The sequence below is a fragment of the Lepidochelys olivacea genome (genome assembly GCF_965140295.1).
Source record: "Lepidochelys olivacea isolate rLepOli2 genome assembly, chromosome: 19".
NCBI classification, from domain to species: Eukaryota; Metazoa; Chordata; order Testudines; family Cheloniidae; genus Lepidochelys; species Lepidochelys olivacea.
In genome coordinates this window covers 4941393-4963668 of record NC_140429.1, presented here as the reverse complement: position 1 = coordinate 4963668, position 22276 = coordinate 4941393, and the positions used below count along the sequence as shown (strand labels likewise).

The window sequence follows — 22276 nt, the reverse complement described above, 5'->3', positions numbered from 1 at the left end:
TTTGCACAGCTCTGATAGTCTGAAACAGGGCGCAGAAGCTTTAGAATAGAACGTGTACGCAACCTGGAAAACCAGCTGAATGACAAAGGTAATTTCTCTGAGACCTGAAGCCAAGTGAGGGATGCATTAAACTGCAACCCAGCACAGTGGCTCAGACAGGGGCAATCCAGCCAGACCTGTGCTCCTTCAGTCTTAATACCATGCAAGTGATCCTTATGGTATACTGAAAACCAGGCTACTAAATGCACCATGTGCTGCTAAACGGGATGCATTCCTGGGCTGCTGATCTGCTACGATGCAGCGCACCTTGAAAGTGCAGCATGTAACAAGACACTGAATTGTGTCTAAATTAGCTCTGTTATTACACAGTGGCAAGAGGAAGGGTCAAGTGGTGTCTGGGGGCCCTTAGGCAAGGCCCACACCACCAGGTACAAGTACTTATCCCCACCATCTCTCTACATTTTTAGCAGAACAGGGACTTGAACCCCTCTCTCAAGTCCCTAGTTACTGTCCTAACCACTATACCACCCTTTTTTGACAAACTATCCTAGGATACCCCTTATTTCAGCTCACTGAAACCTCTAGCAGCTGTGATCCAGGATCATCTTGCAGCCTGAGAGATTATCCCTGGCTATTAATTATCTTTGTGGGTCGAACAATCCCGAGGCGTCCACCTGCTTATGAAAATATCTTTGGCAAACACAGCTCAAAAATAGCCAAGAAGGGCAAATAAGCAGCTAGTGCTCTGGTTTTAAACACATGCATGCTTGTTTTGACTGTGCAGAAGTGAAAGAGGAGCCCACTTTGTATTTCAAGCCAGAGAGTGCCTCTGCTGAAGGGGGTGAGGGATAGCTGAGTGGTTTGAGCATTGGCCTGCTAAAGGATTGGCCTTCAATCCTTGAGGGGACCATTTAGGGAGCTGGGGCCAAAAAAAAAAAAAATTACATTTGGATGATTGGGGATTGGTCCTGGTTAGACTAGAGAACCTCCCGAGGTCCCTTCTAACCCTGTGATATTCTGTGAAAGTGCTTTGTGTGTCCTTGGAATTAGCAGCAAGGAAAGGTGGACATGGGGCTCCAGCAGTAAAGGCCTCTGCCAAAACAAACAGAAAGGTCAGGGTAAAATGTCCTCCAGGAACAAGGGAGCATGTTTTAGGAAAGGCATTACTTTCACAAAAAACAAAACCAGCAACAAATATCTGCCTCCCAGAGCGACTCTTGAGCAGGACATCAGCTCTTTAAAGATGGAGGCGGTACTTGTGGGAATAACTTCATCCATCAGTGCTACCCAGTGGGGTGATGAAAGTGCTGGAAATAACAAATCACTTGTGGGAAAGGAGAGGTCTGTAGGGTGGGTCAATCAAGTCACTTCATTTTCCTTTGGGTTTCTTAACTCTATTTTGCCTCCCTGCACCCATGTGATATGAATTACCCACCTCAAGGCAAATATGCTGGGCCTAACTTTCATGTGCAGAGATTTTGCAACAATGAAAAAGAAATGGTCTATGGCCCCGGGGGGTGGGGGGGGAGAAGAGAGAGTGGGTGTTGACCATATTTGCAGTGTACAAATCACAAGTGTTCAAGGTGATAAACACTAAGATTTCTTTTCATTCCTATGCCTTTTCCAAGACCAAAAATGCACTGTTGTGCAGATATGCACACAACGTATGTGCCACGTGCTTTCCAATACTTTTACTGGGGACGGGGTCAGCATTTAAGCACTCGAGTTCTCAAAGCATCTTGCAAAGCAGATTCCAACACCACAGACAACACGTATCCCCCTACCCCATCCTCTTCTTTTCAGCTCTCTAAAAAGACAACAACATTATCCACGTATCCTCCAAAGTTACTTGTCCCAAGCAGATTTAAAAGCCATTCCATGGAATTTACTAAGCCCCATACAAGATGATGGTGCAACTGGAACCCAGCGGCCTATCGGAATTGATACGAGGAAGTGGGGCACCAAACAGAGTCACGTATAACCCCAAGGCATCAGAGGAGCAACACTCAACTATCCATCACATCTGTGACTACTGGAAATGGTTATTTCCCTGTATGCTAGCATGTTATTCACATAGTAAAGGACAGATAAGCCAGCAGGTGGGGTGATAAAATAGGAAGCAGGGGAAGAGAGAAAAGTCACCCGGATGTCGTGGTAGTTGGAATATTATAAATGTCAGCATGGGAGTGATAGAGAAGGAGGGGAGAGGATGCATTGGATGGCTCACCCACAACTCTTGCTTCTGACTATCATGCACAAACCTTCCCTCTTCTGTTATTTATTTATTTTTAAATAGAGAGAAATGTCTTGATTTAACCCTGCACGAGGCTAAAATCCATATTTGCCATGCTGACAATTTGCTTTCATTTTACAAGAGGTTTGACTGAGCTGAGCTCCAGGCTCTGGCGTTGTCAATGAATTCTTCAAGGTTACTGGGGAAACAATAAGCCTCGATCTTAATGAACTGTTGACTTTATAAATTACAGATTCGAGAGTTTTCTTCCCTAAAGGGTTGGGGGGGGGTTCTTCTCCCCCTCCTTCCCTCTTCTTCTCCTTATGCCAACTCTAATTTCTTTCCATCCCTTATTCAGAAGCAGCCAATTGTGATTGCATTGTTTGCCAAAGTAATTTACTCCTTCTACTGAAAGAAGAGCTAAAGAGGATGATCCCTCAATTTTTTCCCTCATGTTAATAAAGGAATTTCATTGATGCCTCTCCTGGGGGCAGCTTTCTATTGAATTTAGGATTGTTTAATATGAGCTACAAGATAAAAGAGAAGTATTTAATAGAGAGGTACAACCTCCCTCCCTCCCCGCCCCGCCCGAAAGTTTCTCCGTGCGAGGAAAGCAGAGAAGAGATGCAAGCAATCTCTTCTGTTTAAAAATAGGATTTCAGTAGCCATCATGTTCTGAAGAGGTTAAAATTAAGCTGGATGATTTCTAAGGGTACGACTACAGGGAAAAAAAGGGGGTATTTTTAACTTGGCTTAATTAACTTGGGTTAAAATAGCAGTGAAGACAAAGCAGCTCAGCTTTTAACTTGGGTTAGCCTGAGTTCAAACCCAGGCTCTTCTAAACTATGTCCACACTGCAGCTGGGAGCGTGAATCCAAGTCTAGGTAGATGGACGTGCGTCAGCAGGGCTCATGCTAGCATGCTGAAAATAGCTGGGTAGACTCTGCCATTCAGGCTGGAGTTAGGCTTGAGAGTCCGAGCTCCAGCCCCAGCTATTTTTAGGGTGCAAGCATGAGCCTGCCCACACAAGTTTGTCTCCCAGCTGCTGTGCAGATGCACCTCGACAGGCTTTGATTTGAGCTTGTAGCCTGCGTTCAAAGGGGGCTTCAGGGCTGCAGGGGCTTCACTGCTATTTTAACCCGAGTTAACTAACCCAAATTAAGAATACCCTTCTTTTTCAGCTCAGAAATACCCTAAGAGGCAAACTCTGCTTCCAGTTACTCCCATGCAAACCTCTGTCCAATAACAGGGTGAAGAATTTACTTCTCAAATATAAAGAGATGATCCCCTGATAACATACTCTAGCAAAACAAAGCAAATGCTTACTGTGGTCCCAATCCAAGAAAGCACTTCGGCACTTAGGTATCTTTAAGCATGTGAGTGGATCCCACTGAAATCAGTGGTTCAAGATCAGGCATTGAACTCTTCACGTGCTTCAAGCTATGCAGGTGCTAGTAGGTTTGAAGGATTTGGGACACAAGGGTTTGATATTGTGAGGTGCTGGCCACTTCCACCAAGGTTCTGGAAACTTTCAGCTTCATGACTTTCCTGGGACCCCCACCCTCTCATTCCTATCAGGGTTCCAGGGCCAGAGGGTTCACAGGGACTCGAGCATGTAGACTTCAGAGAAGGCCTCCATTACAGCAGGGAGCATGCATCATGCTTAAGATACAGATTTTGAAATCAGCATACAAAAATAAGGGTAGAGGATAAGATCACACAACCCACATATGATCTCACATCACATGACTCCGACATGGCTTCATGGAAAGGAGACACCACTGTCTGGATGGTTTCCATCCGTGTCTGTTTTGTTCCAAATCTCCAAACGGACCCTGCAATTTTAGTCTGTGTTTACGCGGAAAGGTGTCCATGTGCTACACGCCATATCTGGTTACCCCAGAACAGGAGGGTCTTCCAAACCCACGTCACCGCCCTCCACTCTCTCTCTCTAGAATAGATCAAAGTAAATGCACAGATCCAGAGACCTCTTCTGAACACCAGGGATCCAGAAATCCAGAGTATCCAGAAATCCAGCATCACAAATGTTTCCAGCTTCTAACCATCTCAGACTTTGATGAGAAACTGAATTTACTCGTAATTTACAAGAGACACATTTAGAGTATTCCTCCCTTCAACCTCTATTTTCAACGTTGGATGCCTACCGCTAGAAATTCAGAGCCTGGTGCTCTGGTGCTTCTGCAGTCACTTACGCCAGTGCAATGCGTCTGTAGAATGCTCCCAAACCAGAATGGTGATGATGTACATTTGTATGGCATGCACTTCGCACTGGTGTAAATGACTGCACAAGGTACAGGGTAATGGAGAACCAGACTCTAAAATTGATAGTTAAGCATCTAATTAAGTGAGCTGTTTTTCACAAGTGATGAACACCCAGCAGCTCCCGCTGACTTGGCTAGAATCTAGGTGCTGCTCAGCACCTCTGAAATTCTTTTAATTCGGATCTAAGCAAGTTGGAAAATGCCCTTACTGCGCACACCTCTTTCCAATAAGATTCAGCAGCAAAAGTTTAGGAATATCCTGCAGACAGATCAGAGAAACTTACTTCTGTTATTTTTGTATTTACGCAGCAGAGGAAGGAAAGATGCTCTAGAAAAGATGCTATCCGTGTCAGATAAATAAGAACAAAATACACATATTGTACACAATATCCATGCCACTCCGCAGCTTCGGGAATGCTGCAGATATTGAAAGAAGTTTCTCTCTCAATTAGTATCAGTGACAGAAACGCGACTCCAAAAACATAATCCCCTAAGTGAAGGCTCAGCTTTAAGCTACATTTCTTCTGCTTATTCTCCAAAGCAATTTTAAAAAGCATGTTTAAAAGAAAGATGTCCAATTCATTTTAGGGGAAGTGGACAATATGTAGCCGATGTAAAATTTCACATTGAAATGTTCCATCATCGTTCAATGCAATACAATTTGCACCAGGACTTGTAGATAAAATTATTTCCCATTTTTATTTCTCGGCACACAAGAGACATGCTTAAGGGTGTGAAATACATTTTGCCTCCAGTGGGTCATGTGAAACTTGCAGGCTTTAATCTAGACAGTTGGAAACTGGCAGCCATCCATGGCGACGGTTCAGCAAAGCAACAATTCTCTGAAAGACCTGCAGGATATTAAGAACATAGCTGTAGTCTGCCTTATCCCTTGGTACAAGCTTCTGTAAAGTGGAATTATTGGAGAGGTGCAATGTACAGCAGAAAATATTACCTGTAGGAAAGGGGTTAGCACTAGCCTTTATATAGACATGTTATTAGAAACGTCTGAGAAGCAAGCCACGTGAAATTGTAGTGGCACAAAAAACAAGCTCTGTGGTTCTTTAATCATCCTTTTCAACTGTACTACCGTCTCTAATAAGTTACTTATATATATGAGGGGAAGGTGGGAGAGACATGGTTAGGTATGCAAGGGAAACCACCATGTAAGGAGATTGTAATGGTTTAGAATCCATAAACAACACTTCCTGGTGCCACAGCCTCTTGAGTCAGCATTTCTGAAGTTGAGAATTTGCTAAAACCAAATGCGCAACAGCAGCAGGCTGTACTAGACCAAGTAAGTCTGAGGCGATGAGCAAGGCAGAGTTGAGAGCGATTTACCCTGAATGGGCTGAATACCCAATGCCCGTGGCAGACTCCAAGCTGGTAACAGAAAGGAATTTGGGTCATAGTTTCTGACACGTATTTTTAGATCAACTGCTTGCAAGCAATTCTGCCTCCCATGGCTTCAGGGGGCAGCTGTGTCTTGTGCAAAATTGGCACCATCTAAGGCACTGGACTGACAGCCCTGGTGACGAGTCGCGTATCCATTGGATGGGGACAGTCTGAGCCGAGCCTGCATAACTCTCTATTTCCCACTTATTTCTCAGCGCTTCTGCTGAGATGGCCACCTAGAGGGCCACTGGCGGGGGTAGCCTTGTATTATGGAAACCAGAGTCGGAACCAACTGTCACTGGATCGCTGAGCAGGCAACCACAACATTCAATTCTTAGCCCGTGCCTGGATTCATCATTATTTTGCTACTCTAGGTTTTCTGAATCACCATAATGATCAATGACAACTGGTAGAGTTAGGGAGTGGAGGAAACCCAACGCTCCTGACCATGTCAAATGGGGGAAGCCCTGCACCCCTTCCATTAAGAAAACAAATTCTTTGTCTGGAATACCTGTGTGTGAGCAAATTATGATTCCAATCCAGGCCAAGGCTTTTCTCTAGATAAGGACCCCCATCTCTTTTGAGGTGTCCAAAACAAAATGTATCCCCATCCCCACATCCCCCCTCAATGCCCACCTCTCTAAGAGTTCCAGTGTCCAAACCAACACCAAAGTGAATGGTACCTTCCAACACACATTAACCATCAATGCATAGACTGGAACGTTGATGGTAGCTTCTTGGATCAGGCAAACTCCTCTTGGCTAGAATCTTTCATAGGGACAGAAGTATCCTGGGCACATGGATTTTCCATCCCAATAAAATCCCACTTGTTTTCTCTAACGATGCCTAACTAGCCCATTTCGCCTCCTTCCAGAGTAACCAGAGGGCATCAACACACCTGTGTTAAGGCTAGAACTGAGCCAAGGAGCAGAACTTCATTTCAGATAGATGCTCAGTGATATTTTATATTTTTTTCATTGTGTCCATTTCTCTCTTAACTGAATTTCCCCTGCTGGAATTACAGATGCAATATATCAAAATGGTTCATCTTGGATGGGCATTGTGTATTACGCAATGGATGAGCAATTATTTTTCCTCACAATGATTAGTTCATTCCAAAAGGGCTAAATTTTGTCAAGATCCAAATTTATCCAAAATTCAGCTCAACTCTGAACCAAACCTTTCCTACTTAATCTCACAAAGGGTAGAGAGGGGGCCCTTTAAGAGCACAGTCACCTGTCTAAAAACATAAGCCTAATGACGTTCTGAATGTCACTTCTGATTTACAAAGTTGCAAGGACCAAATGGGTTCACCTACTGGAGCAGGAAACCATACTGGGGACAAAATGACATTCTAGGCACCTCTCTAATAGACTTCATCCGCTATACGCATTTTGCATAAGAAACTGACAGAGATGTGGGATGCAGCTGAAGTTTGTATTTCAGTGACTAGTCCTTTCATAGCAAAGTGTTATGATTTTTTCTGCAGAGAGGTATAATTAAGTCAAATAACTTGCAAAGAGAGCAAAGATGCGATTAGTGTCACAGTTATTGTTACATCTTCACTAAACTTTCTGTCTGTAGTCTCCTCATTGCAGCTCTGACTCCTCTTACTTTTACACTAGATACATGCATTTGTTTTCAAATTCATTTGCATTTGGATACTCTTAAGACTAAAGAAAACACAAAAGTAATGAACCCCTACCTGGTATTTAGCAACAGATATATGTATACAGTATATATACACATACACACATGCACCAGCTCCCCTGCAGTCCCAGTTTAAGGAGTTAGTACATGTTTGTGAATAGAGCACTGGAAGGAGGTGATGTGGTAATGCCAGGGGGAAGGAGGAGGGATATACATTAAACCTTTTAAGAGTGAAAAATTTTTTAGAGATTATTGTCATATGAAATGTTCAGGGAGATAATCTTGCAAAGAGTGCAAATCTAGGAGCAGCGAAACTTACACACTGATGTCTTCTGATTATTGTCCTTGCTGGGCATCAGCTTCACTCCTCTGGATTTCAGCTCAATCTGCTTCTTGACTAGAAAGAGATTTTAACCAAAAAAAAAAAAAAAGGTTTAGCTAGATTTTAAGGATTACTGATTTGATTCAGAGACTTCGAAGCATCAATTTTTTTAGGCATCCCCTGCTAACACAGTGTTTGTACAGCACCTTGCACAATGTGGCCCTGATCCTGAGTAAAACCAAGCAAAATAATAAAATGCCCCCAGGTCCCAGAATTCACAATAACCCTAGCATGATTATTTATCTCAGCTTCCATAGCAAATAGTTTGATGTTGCCTATTTATTATTCCCATTGAATTGGCCAATCAGGAAGCAAAATCAATAACTTGTGACTTAGATGACCAAGAGACACAGTATGAATAACCAACAGTGAATAATCCGTGTGCCAATAAACGCATGGGGGTGGCTCCAAAGGAATGAAGCTGCACCATTGTAAACTCTCTAATGTAGCTGCTTGAGGTCACCTTAATTAATCCACCCCCAACTACGTAGGTGGGAGAACTTCTCCTGCACAAATAGCACTGTCTCCACTGGCACTTAGGTCCGTGTAACTATTGTCGTTGCGGGGCGGGGGGGTGGCTTTTTCACGAGCAGTAGTGCCATGTTTGGGGGGCTAGGAGAGCAGATTTTAGTGGGGTTTTGGTTTTGGTACGGGAAAAGAGTAATCTTGCCTCTGAAAGCAAAGCGCCCAGAGTCATTTGACAAGATTCTTTCCATTGTAGTTTTATTTTCATCTATTCAGCCAGTTTATATTTCATCTCAAGTGGTTCCCTTTGTGCACTTTATTGTTTCATGCTTTCATCTCTACACTAGCAAATTTCTAAAGGTTGTCAAGAAAAATTATGACTAAAACTAGGGGGAATTTTAATCAACGTGTGTGTGTGTGTGTGTGTGTGTTAAAACAAAACCTGCTAATACATCTGTGTGCTAGAACTTCAGGCAGGGAGATGTCAAATACCTTTTCTTGACGCTTACCCCAAGTAACACGTTCTCTGCCCTACATGTCTGTTGGCACCTTTTCACTTTTTCATGAGCCTATTGCATTTTGAGGGATTTTTTTCCTTACCTTAAAATAAAGCAATCAAAATATCAAGCTGAGATCAGGTCCACAGTCATAAATATATAAGTATGTGGGCTTAGGCAACTCCTGTCTTTCCTACAAGCATTAATGGCTTTCATCTTTTGGGTGGGGCAAAATAATGAACAGTATGCTGATTTGAGAGGAAAACTTAACACACACAAATCTTGTTTAAATATAAACCAGTTGCAGATATGCTAAGGAATACACCTGTCTCAGAATGCCTTAACTGACAATACTCCTCTACGGTCATATAGCATACCGACGCCTGGATATAGGCAATCCAGTGTCTCCTGAGTCCTTAGTTAACAGCAAACCTGCTGCATGCCAAAATGCTAACTTCATCTGCAAAATCCCAGACTGTTTTGGGAAGCCAAGGAGCTATTTCTACCTCAGCGAATCGGTAACTTTCCAAAATTTCCCTCAACTTTGGAAAAATCGCAGTCTCACAGTTAATGTTTTGTTCATTCTTTGACCTGTACATTTTACAACATTGGAGAAACTTGGGAAAGAAACAGAAGAAAAAGGGGAAGGAGGATGGTGGGAGAGGGGAAAAAAAAGTGACAGGAAAAAAAAAAACCCCAAAAACCCAGGACATTACTCGTTTGATTGCAATCAGTGTCAAAAAGGAAAGAATGGGAAAAATGAAAACTGGAAACCTTGAATTGTTTTGGTTTTCAAAAACTGAAACTAAATGCAAATTTCCAGCTAGCAATGAGAACTGAAAAAGCATGAGGTGATCTATCACATTCCAGGCACTAGAGGGCAGTGGTATTTAGATACACTGTTAAAGGCACAGGGCAAATTTAGTTCTGATGTAAGAAAATGATTGAAATCCTGTTGCATTTGGTCTGGGTTTTTCCCATAAAACCTTTTCATATAGAAGCAGGTCAAAAGAGGTCTAATGCTAGTCTCAGGGGACCATGATGGTGAGGGAGGGAAGAATCTCTTTGGAAAGTATATGTGGAGTAAACAGTCTGTGTGAAGACAGCAAAGCATCGCGTGGACACTTCACAAATGGCTAGGAAACAAGCATAGCAATTCAAAAGCATCTGTTACTTACACTAACCAGTAACCCACTCTTTACAGATCCATATTTACCATCATTCCACAAAAATTGGAGGTAATTCCTATCAGCGTAAACTATTCACAACAGAAATGCAGATCCATTTAACCGGATGTTATTTATACTGAAGGAATTAATCCTTTGCCGCACACCGAATCCCCTGTCAGAATCTTCACTGGCTAAGGAGTATGCAAATACTGGTACTTTAGATCCAATCTTGCAAATCATCTCATGGATGGAATATGCCCCTGTATAATATATGACATTGGGCTACAAAGACTACCTGTGCCCTCTGTACAGATGCACACTGTACACTAGTCAGCAGTCCTTTCCACAATGCTTTAAACCAGGCCAGGATTTAGGGGAGCCCTTTGGGGTGGCACTGTGCTGTATTTAGTGAGCCTGGGAGCTAGAGAACCGGAGAAAAAGGCAGGCTCTCTCTGCAACCTGCAGCCTCAATGAAGAATCTCTTTCATATACAGTATAATGGAGTCCTTTCCCATCTCTATTGCAGGAGAAATTCCTACACAAGTCTGCAGCATCACAACAGAACTGGAGCTCTCAGCTCGAATGCCAACACTGCAGTGCAGTAATGAAGGGTTGATGCATGGCTAGAAGTGCTGTAATTTGGCCGAAATTTAAATTGAGGTCCCATTCTACCTGCCCCAGCTGACTCTGCAGGCAGAAGTTAATGATCCTCTGGCACTTACCAGGCAACTAAGGGACAACCCCATAGTCCTGGGCAACATTCCCTCTCTGTCAATAAAATACAGTCAACTCCAAATGTCTGAAGTGCCATTTGAGCTATTACAGGATGCATAATGGCTCCTGACTTTACGAGATCTAACTCATTGCTTTGTAAAATGCTTTGGGGCACCTTAAATAAGAAAGGAGCTTTATAAAACCAAATTCTCCTCTACTTCCTGCACGGCTTCATCATGCATCTTATTGTATGAGTGACATTTGAGGATTTTTTTTTTGTAGCTCTGAAATGCACACAGATAAAAATGAATCTTTTGCCTGTCATATGCTCGCAGGGAATTCATCAACTGATCGAACACATCTTTTTCTGTCCTTCATCTTTGAAAAGAAATTTCTAATTTTACAGGGAAATTTAATGCTTTCCATCCACAACTCCACACCTGACTGACACCAGTGGGACAAACAGCCTTTATGGCGGACTCTGTGGGCGTGGCTGGGATATTCTCTCGTTAGCTCCTTTTGACCCAAGCAGCCCGTCAAAGTTCAGGGCCTTGCAAGTGTTCTAGATGAGAACAGAAACGGATAGTGGAGTCTTTTGATGTGGTCTTGTTTATTTACAAGAAACGTACCAAGTCCTGTTTCTCTGGACACAGTAGGAATCAAAGTGCAGGAGACAGTTTCTTTGTTCGCTGTCCCAAGCCTGCCTTTCCAGCTGACGCTTTGTACCCAAATAGACTTTTCTCTTAGCTTTATTTTAGGGCAACATTATTGTGCTTCCACCCTGCGGCTGCTTGGCTCATTCTCTCACTGCTTCTGTCTCTTTCGGTCCCTGTGTATCTCTCTGCTTGTGCTGCCTCCGTCCCATCACACACACAAAGACACACACACAAACAATGCCCTGTGGAGCTTCCCGCCCACAAAGTCCAAATTACTGGGCAAGTTCACAGAACCCCTTTGGCTGAGGTGGGACTGTTTTGCTATCTCTCACAGCTATCGTACATGAGGGATGGAGGTCAGAGATTTAGACAAGGTTTAACCCAACACACCTAACGCTTTACAAAGGATTGACAGTGCTTCTGATTGCAGCATATTACTGAAGTGCAGAACAACTGCAGCGCCCAATGGCTTCAAAGAAGCAATGTACACACACAACTACAACTGAAGTCAGGGGGTGCTGCAGGTGCTCATGGCCTGTGCAAATCAGGTCCTCGGCTGTCTCGAATTGGGCATTTAGTCAGACCCCGATTCAGGAAAGCAATTAAGTGTATGCGTAAGTCCTATTGAAGCTGATGGAATGTCAGCTATAAGCGTAACTTGAAGAGCGCGCTTAGTGCTTTGGGGCCTTAAAAACAGAGCCACCCCAAATTAGTGCGCGCTGTCGAAAATGTAGGTCTAAATGACTCACCCAAGATCACAAAGTGCGTCACAAAGTGGGCAGAACCACATCGCCCTTATTGAGGCCTGGTCTCGTGTTCTAACTGGTAAGCCACAGTCTCTCTCCCATGACTTCAGTGCCCTATATTACACTAGTTGCATTCGGCCTCTAGGAATAATAACTGGAGAGAGATTCCTATATGTTTTCCAGTTAATCCTTTATTTTATTCATTACATGGAGACATAATTTTGAAAGTCAAGTTCACAGGAGACTTTGGTAACATCTTAAGGCATTACCAGTAATAAAGGCGTAAATTTAAAAGAGGTTTCAGAGTAGCAGCCGTGTTAGTCTGTATTCGCAAAAAGAAAAGGAGGACTTGTGGCACCTTAGAGACTAACCAATTTATTTGAGCATGAGCTTTCGTGAGCTACAGCTCACTTCATCGGATGCATACCGTGGAAACTGCAGCAGACTTTATATACACACAGAGACCATGAAACAATACCTCCTCCCACCCCACTGTCCTGCTGGTAATAGCTTATCTAAAGTGATCATCAAGTTGGGCCATTTCCAGCACAAATTGTTTCATGACCTCTGTGTGTATATAAAGTCTGCTGCAGTTTCCACGGTATGCATCCGATGAAGTGAGCTGTAGCTCATGAAAGCTCATGCTCAAATAAATTGGTTAGTCTCTAAGGTGCCACAAGTACTCCTTTTTTTTTAATTTAAAAGAGGACAATTCAAGACATACATTTTCTCTCTCTTTTTGTTTTGTTTTAATGACTCGGATAACTTGAAAGCAAGAACAACCCCCCCCTTCCCAAAAATACATAATCAGATTGTGGAAGGCCCAATGTTCTTCCAGGTTCAGATGCGGGACAGTACCTCAAAGGATTATGTCAAGATAACTGGTCCAACAAAACTTGTGCTGTTTTCTGGAGGGTTTCGCTGTACATAAAAAACTGACAGATCTAACAGAATATTCAATGTCTTGTCAAATCGAAGCATGACATTACAAAGCGGTTGTGGCAAGCAGACAATCTGGTGTATTAAAAGCTGGTTCATGTTGCTTTTGAATAGGAATTTCTCATGGGAAAACCTTTTAATAAACGGAAGAGTGCATTTAAGCAGAAAGCTGTTCCTTGTGTCCGTACTATCCCCGATTCCCCTTGCTGTGGTTGCTATTGAAGAGCTCTATGTGGAATTGGAGATTGTTTCCTTCTTTCCCTTCTGTTGACTCTTCTGGCTGACAAGTCCAATACTGTATTTGCTCTATTACGAAGTGTTGCTTAAAAGGTGGGGGGAATCTGCGGGGGGAGAGGGGGAGAGGGGGCTAGGGGATTTGATTTGATTTTATAACTCCCTGAACCATTTTGTGGGCTTGCACAAATGAACTTGTGTTTTAGGACTGTTGTTTCGCCTATAATTTAAACTCATTTCCCCCTCCTCACCTTGACTTACTTTTTAATAAAAGACTAACAAAAACTAACAAATACAACAACAACAAAAATACACCACAGGGGGAGTTTGCTTTGCCTTAGGGACAAAACCATCCACCGCCCCCCCTTAGAACTCAACAATCCCAAATCAATGCCAGATCATGATCTGCATGCAGACAGAGGTGGCTTGCAAGAAACCTTAAGAGCGAGTGATTGTAGGAATCCCTGTGAGCAGGGATGACTCACTCCCTCTGTCCCACAGATGGCAAGCCACTGTGGCTCCATGCCACCCCTTGACCACAGTCCCGAGGAACAGGGCTGGCATACTAGGGCTGCAATCTGCACCATTCAGATGGCTGGAACGGATTGTTTGCTGGTTTGGGTACTCATGGAAATTGTGCACGCAGAGCAGAGTACGCAGACATGCCTTCCACTGGCATGCATTTCTGCCTGCAATTAACCAATCCGCAAGAGAAATAAATCTGTATAAGCACCATCCTCAAACATTAAAGGCTTTGGAATCCAAGCTGAAATCCATATGTAAATTTTCTGACTATCGGAATGAACAGCCAAATTAAAACCTGTATCTTTTCTGTTGAGGTTTTAAAAGCCGAATTAAAAGATTGTAGCCATCATTTATAGCTAAATTGGGTATGTGCATATCTGTTTTTCAGAGCTGCTGAGTACCCAAAATCCCCATTGCAATCAATGAGGGTTCTGGCATTTCAGCACCTCTAAGTCAGGTTGGGTGTTTGTAGTGGGCCTAACACTGAGCAGAAGGATTTTGAGAGATTATGGCACTGGTTTGCAACTCAGAAGCTCAGGGTTCAATTCCTGGCCCCACCACGAACCCCAAGTGTGACCTTGGGCAAGTCACTTATCTCTTTGTGCCTCAGTTTCCCTCCTTAATATGGGGACAATAATCCTTCCTTTCTCCCACCCCTTCTTTTATCTGTTTAAGACTGTAACTTCTTTGGAGCAGGGAGTGGCTCTCGCTATGTGTTTGTACAGCCCCTACAACAGTGGAGCTCTCTCGTACAATGGGGCCTTGAAAAGCTAGTGTGAAATTATTCTCCTGTGGGATTTAATGGTTCCTATTATTAGGGTTCTGTATTTTAAACTCTCAGGGCTGGCCCTCCAAAGTGGATTTGGCAGGTCAATACAATGCATGCTGTATTCCTTTGCAGTCTAACCCAGTTATCTGGGATTCAGATGGACAGATCTGATGAAGACAGAACAAGAATATCTGAGGGCACTTTGTTTTAATGTGGTGTCATATTTTCAGGTCTTCTCTGAACAGTTTATCAGCCCATTACTGAAGATCACAGTTCATCTGCCCTTCAGAGCACTGCAGCGGCTTGGTTGGACCAAGACTAGACCCACATTTATTTCCTGAATGGGGGGAGGGGAGGGAAAAATAAAAAGTAATATAGGAAGCAATAACGTGCTGGTAACAATCAGCTAAAAAACAATTTGGGATCCTAAAATAGGTGCTGGTGAGAGGGCCAGATTATTCGTTAGATCCGTTTAGCATTGTTTTAAACTCAGCAGCTTTTTCATTAGCTCACTTTCAACACTTCATCCTTGAGCACAGGACTGAGAGTCAGGACTCAGGGTTCTAGCCACTGAGCTGCCACTGACCTCAGACCAGTACTTATGGGCTGGTTTTCAGAGGTGCAGGTGCTTAGCACCTCTGAAAGTCAAGCCACTGACTTCTCTTTGCTTCATTTTCCTTTCTTGCTAGGGGTGTTGGAAGATGTAATTAAGTTTTGCAAAGCATCTGGGGAGACTTCACGTTGAAAGGTGCTGGAGAAGAGTAAAGCCTGATTATTACTACTGAAAGGAATGGATTTCCTATACATGTCTACATCAATAGAAAGAGCACTAATTTATAGCCTGATTGTATGCAACTTTGCTTGTACATTTACAGAGAGCAAGATCTCAAAGCTAAGGCCTGAATTATGAACATCAGAACAGACACATACAAGGAAAATATTCTGGTAAAAGTTAAAATCAAGTTTAAGAAGTTGGAAAGGGGAAAGGCTTCTCATAGATAATCTGAAAATGCAGATGACAATCACAGAGAGGGAGCATCTCAGATGCTAATAAGTTACATCCCTACCCTTGGAAAACAGACAACAAATAAAATCTATGCATTTCAGAACCCAAGCCTGGCACTATAGTAATCCCCCGCTCAGTTTGCATCTCTGGTGATTAAAACTATTTGCTGTGTGCTTCATGTGGGTTGATTACGTGTCCTATTTTGCATGTATTTATTTATCTTTAATATTTGTGTTAAAACCACCTTATACTTTTTTCTTTTCTTTTCTTTTTTTTTAAAGGATGAGGTACAGTCTTCTGAGGCCCCACTAGGGTGGAAGATGGTTTCACTAACTCATTTAAAAAAAGGACAAAGATGGGATCTTTGCACCGTTTCAAGTCTTTATTAATAGGATGGAACTAACTCTACAATGAAAACCAGGCTGGAAGCAGAGTGGCCAGCTATCATGACCTTACTACGAGTCTCAGGATATTCTGTGCTTTTTCTTAAAGACTTAGCTTCTGGAGTCATTGGAATATGTGAGAATCTCCACTTTTGATTGAAAAAATAAAGTAAGTTTCCAGCTCACACAGTTGCAGAAAAAAATATTGAAAATGTGACCCTTAAAGGCACAAAAATCAGAAAGCAAATAAGAGGGACAAGATGAGTGAGGTAACTTGTTTTATTGGAGGAACTTCTGTTGGTGGAAGAGCCAAGCTTTCGAGCTTTCAGGACCTGAGGAAGAGCTCTGTGTAAGCTCAGAAGCTTGTCTCTTTCACCAACAGAAGTTGGGCCAACAAAAGACATTACCTCACTCACCTTGTCTCTCTAATATCCTGGGAGCTACACAACCACAACAACACCGCAAATGGAAAGTAAATAAAGAGACTGCAAAATTTAATTTGTTTTTCTAATTCTCATGACTATTAAGCAAATCTCATGATTTTTGGGCCCTAATTCTTGATTCTGAATGTTTGAGGTTGACAAGATTGTGGAAGGACGAGAGTAGGTAGCAGGAATTTGTGTGGGAGGGGGCACATGAGAGGACTGGACATTATCAAACTAAATTCTCTATGATCCAAAGTATGAAAATTTGCACGTTTCAGAGAACTGGAGATGCGTGAAAATCCTCAAATTCCCTTCACAGAGGTTCACACATCAATGATTTCTTCAGTTCTGGCCAAGGGTAGGATTCATGCTGCAATGAACCCAATAATTCCAAGTAAAATTCAGGTAAAACTGCCAAGGGTCATGCCATCAGATGTTGGGCCTGTGAATCCCATGTGGTATTAATGCATAACTACAAGGAGGAACAGAGTTCCTGCAGGGCAGAGAGCATCTGAGATCCTGTGTTTCTTATTATTTGTATGGTGCTCAGATGATGAGCATGGAACAAAAACCTATCTGGGTTAGCTAGCTACGTAGAGATAGATTTTATCGAGAGCGAGAGAGAGATACAAATAGAGCTACTTGGAATTTTTTTTGACAAAACTATTTTTAATCGAAAAACACCAATTCATCAAAACCCAAACTTTTCCTGCAAAAGGGGCACTTTCAAAGGGAAGGTTTCTCAGACTGAGGGGAGAATTTCTGCTCCAAAGCAGCGAGCGAGAGAGAGACCTACCCCAGAATAGCCAATAGCCCAGTGGTTAGGACACTCTCTTAGGATAAGGGAGATCTGGGTCCAACTCCCTACTCTAGAGAACAGACTTGAACCTGGTTTGCCCATGTCTTGTGCATCCCAGGTACCATCATCACTGGGCTCTTGGCTAGCTGGGGGTGGGGATCCCTGTCAAATAAATTAAATAAATAAATATGGAAAATCTTTTGGTTTCATCCCACTGTGGATAGGTATACTGTTTCCCACCCAGCTCTAACTACAAACTCTAAACTAGCTTCCACCAAACGTTCAGAACTATTTCAAGGGAATCAAATATAACTCTCTCTCTGTGGCTACATAGCTAGACAAACTCTCTCTTTCCATGACGAGAGGCTGGTCTACACATGGTTTCGTACCACTATAACTACATTGGTGTAGAAACTGAAGCTATGTATGACAGATGGGATAGCTGTGTAGTGATTTCAGCTCTGTGATTCTGTGATTCAGTGATTCTGGTACAGCTGCATCTAGACTAGGAGAATGTAACATTTCATCTTAACTATTTCAGTTTCTAAACCAATAATAATTATACTGGTTAAAAAATGTGTAAAACCAACCCACACAGTGAAAGATTTATCTTGAGAGAGATTAGCTGAGTACATAGAGAGAGAATTAGATCACAAACTGTAACAGAGACCTTCTTTGCCCCCTGCTGGAAGTATTGGGACCCTGACACTCACCAGCTCAGGCCAGGCTAACAACTTAATCTTCCAGAGGCCTAGAAGGGCCAGGAGGAGATACTAACCAATTGAGCACCAGCAGGCCAGTTAAAAGGGCGTGTCTGCTTTTTTGGGTTTTTTTGTTTGTTTATTTAAAAAGCACAAAGGGACACATTTTGAGTTTGTTATTTTTATTTAACTGTGTAGAGACTGATGCCAAGCTTATGGCAGGTAGCCAGAACTTGTGGACTAAAGCAGGGAGTGCTCGCACTACCATGTGTGGCCTTCCAGGGAGTGCTATGGAACAGCCCCATCTGGAACACAAACCTTCCAAAGGAATCAAAATGTGTCATCACAGCCAGTGTAGAGTTTGTAGCAAAAACCCAACCCAGGCGATCTTGATGTGTGTTCTAGATTCCCAGAGCACATTTACCTGGCTGTAATTTTGGTCACATATATCACGCATTGATTTCTCAATTCACTGAAGCGTGCATAGCAAAATCTCCCGGTTCCACACAGAGGATAAAAATGCCCAATCACCAAGCCCCATTAATACTAATGGATTCTGCGCTGAAGTCGTAACACAAATGCACCTTTAGAGCAAGACACGTGCAGCAGATGGGATGCGCTCCACCACCTCAATTGAGGTCCTGCCTCATTGCCATTTTGTGAAGGTTTTTTTTAAGTTAATCTTTTAAGCGCTTGACACACAAACGCAGAGCTCATTATATCCAACAAAACGTTTTCCGAGGAGCTCGCTAGATTAGAACCCCCTGACATTTATCTAATCAGAGAAAATTATAACATTAATCGTTACTTTTCTATTTAAGAAAAAAGGCATGATTCAGACAGGTGTTTTAACAGAAAGCAGCAATCATGACTGTGGAAGGAAAATGTCAGATCAAGAGCCATCAAAGGCGTGCAGTAGTCTATGTTAGAAACAAAAAGCTACGACAGAGTTTTTTGATTTAAAAGTGTGGCTATGTAGTGGGGGGAGGAACTGAAAAATGATTTTAAAACAAGGCCCAGATTAAGGCCACTAGAGTGATTTCTGGAGCTATGCGAAGGGAAGGATTTTTTGTGTATCTGTATCATGGGACTGGGAATCAGGGCATCTGGGATCTCTTGCCCCTTTGCGGCCTTAAGTACAGATTTAAACCTCAGTTTCCCTTCTGTACAAAAGGAGGTAATAACGAAGAGGGATTGTGGGGTTTGACTCATTCATGTCCATACAGTATTTTGAAAACCTCAGACTGAGGTTTTAACAAAGGCCCTGATACTAGAAGGCACATGCTTAAATCCATTGCTATTCAAGAAAATCCTTAAACACTTTAAGCATGTATACAAGTCCAGTTCGCTTCAAGAGGAATTAAGCACATGCTTACAGTTAAACGAGTGATTTCCTAAATATGATGATTTCCTGAACTGAGTCCTGTCAGGAGTATGTCCCCATGGGGGAGAAACGAGCAGTGTGATAATACCTCAAAGTAGCACCCTGGAACTCCCATATTCACCACGGTGATATGATTATATGTTCTGTGCAATGCATGCCTTGTAAAGTATCATTTCATCATCTTGATCTGTTGAACATCAATATCCCGTTGAGTTGCATATACCATCATTGACAGGTTTCAGAGTAACAGCCGTGTTAGTCTGTATTCGCAAAAAGAAAAGGAGGACTTGTGGCACCTTAGAGACTAACCAATTTATTAGAGCATAAGCTTTCGTGAGCTACAGCTCACTTCCTCTGAGGAAGTGAGCTGTAGCTCACGAAAGCTTATGCTCTAATAAATTGGTTAGTCTCTAAGGTGCCACAAGTCCTCCTTTTCTTTATACCATCATTGTACATGAAGTTATGAAGTATTGCTATATGATCGTTACTGAAGTATGTGGTAAGTGGGAAACCCCCACAGCCAGTGGCAACCGAGAAGCAACTATCCCTGGCCAGAGAGGCGTTGATGGCCCATCAAGAAGAATCCACTCTCTCAATGGGGGCTGCCTAATACCCATGTCACAACAGGGATCTTTCTAGCACCTGGAGAGCAAGTATAAGTGACGGTCAATGACAACACCACTTGGCTTCTCTCCTCCCCAATCTCAACCTCTGGAAGACAAAGACTTGGAACTGGGGAGATTGGTCCCAGGCTGAGAGGGAAAGCCAGCTTGTGTATTAAGAGCTACGAGCTGCCCGTGACATCTATTAGGGTGAGAAAAGCTGCTTGATTCAAATCTTGCTTAGTCTGTTAAAGTTAGAATTGCCGTCTAAACTCTATTCTTTATTTCTTAGGTAACCAACTTTGATTTCTATGCCTACTGCTTATAATCACTTAAAATCTATCTTTCCATAGTTAATACATCTTTTTTGTATTTTATCTAAAACAGTAGGTTTTTGCTTGAAGTGCATGGGGAAATCTCAGCTCAGGTTAACAACGGCTGTTGTAGGTCCACTCCCCTTTGTTGGGGTGGCAAACTAATTAATGAGCTTGCATTGTTCAAGGGAGTCTTGAGCATTTTAAGATGGTATATTTCTGGGGTGCAAAGCTGGGGGTGATTTGCTGGTGTCTGTCTTTGTATAATTCATGAGTGCTGGAAAAAGTTGGAGAGCTTTCATGCAATTTAGCTGGGTGTGGGTCTCCACATGCTCACAGCTGAGTGATCATGCCACCCGGAGGAGTTTGCTGCTTGTCACTGGCATAGCTTTGTGAGAGACAGTCCAGACTGGAGAGTTAAGGGGGCATAGCAATCCCACAGTTCCAGGTTGAACCCCGGGGATCCTGTCACAAGCAGCTCCCCTTGGTTTAAGCCAAGCTCACAGGTGGTTTGTTGGAGATGATCATTGCCTTAGAGGCAAATGGGTACAGTTGAATAACCATCGTTTTGCTCCTTATGTCAGGCAAGCCCTTCATCACCGAGGGCGAGGCATGTCACTTGCTTAGTAGCAAAGAGAAAACCTCAGAAGATTTGGGAGGGTGCCGTTTGGATATATCTCAGCAAGCTTTCTGCTTACTGCGGGCCTACACCTTGGATATGTTTAAGAGTGGGAACCGCCTCTCTCCCCATTTATTTATCTCATTGTTTTTTTTTTTTTTTTTACTGTGGCTGTTCTGCCTACTAATAACCATAAAACACCCTGCAGTGCAAACCAATAATAGCATGTTCTTAACTATTAATTCTGCCCTTTCGCTGCAGCACCTTAGGTGATCCTGTTAGGCTGCTGCTACAGTGCTCAGTTTTATTCTGTTTATCTTGGGCACTTATCTGGACCCATCACTGTAGTATCGGAGTGCATCCCAACCTTTAACTTACCCTCATAACACCTCTGAGAGACAGGGCAGTGCTGTTATCCCCATTTTACTGACCAGGGAATTGAGGCACAGAAAGACTAAATGACTTGCCAAAGGTCACACAGGAAGTGCGTGGCAAAGAAGGGACTTGGAGTTGGGTCTTAAATCCCAGACTACATCCCTAACCACTGAACCCAACCTATTCCCACTCAGTAACACCCTAAGAAACCCCTGGTGAAATTCAGCCCTCTACAGAAACCCTGCATGTCACTTAAATCCCACTTAAGCCTTCAAAATAAAGTTTTAGTGGAACACAAGTGGCATAGGGGCCTTGAGCTGTTCCTGTGAACAGGGTTGAACACTGCATCCCCAATGATTATTTTTCATACAGATCCCTGCTCTGTGCTTTGATTTAAACAAAACAAAAAACTCATTGAGCATCTCTTTGTAAACATGAGAAAACTCCATCTCCTTCCATAGCACAAGTAGACAGTGTTCTTTACATCCCAGTGCTAAACTGTGGTCCATGTTGGCCTCCTGTAACAGTCCCCAACCCTGGCTCATTACCAGGATTTGAACCCAGGACCTTCAGCATCAACCTCTGCCACATTAACCGAATTAGCAGCGATAGCAGGCTGATCGCCTCTCTGTGGATCAGTCACTAGAGGGGGACATGACACATTTGATATCCTCTACACATTTGTAAAGCTCTCCAGCCTCCACATGCTGCTAGAGATAGTCCCCCACACTGAGTGCACTAGCCAATGAGAGCTGGACATCATGACACGAGTGTCCCAAAAACTTACGTTGCTTTGGCTGGATGATTGAGTTGTCCATCATACCCCCCGATGCAACTTTTGAGCTTCGTAGCTCTGTAGCGGGCAGAGAGACTTACCACCAACAAAATTTAAATCAGGCCTTCAACACAACGGTTTTAATTCTCATCTCCATTGTACCAGTTTGCTATTCCACCACCTTCAGTACTGGAACTTCTGATTTAACCAACGTGAGATCTAAATGAGGATCAGTAA

The 22276-nt window shown here is 42.9% G+C and overlaps 1 protein-coding gene across 1 annotated transcript in view; it reads right to left on the bottom strand.

Moving 5' to 3' along the window:
• The window catches only part of CSMD2 (CUB and Sushi multiple domains 2), a 544659-nt gene that overhangs the window by 261340 nt on the left and 261043 nt on the right, over positions 1–22276 (bottom strand). The window contains exon 7 of the mRNA XM_084652534.1: positions 7880–7957. Within this exon, the coding sequence (XP_084508660.1) occupies positions 7880–7957 (78 nt within the window). The remainder of the gene's footprint in view (positions 1–7879; positions 7958–22276) is intronic.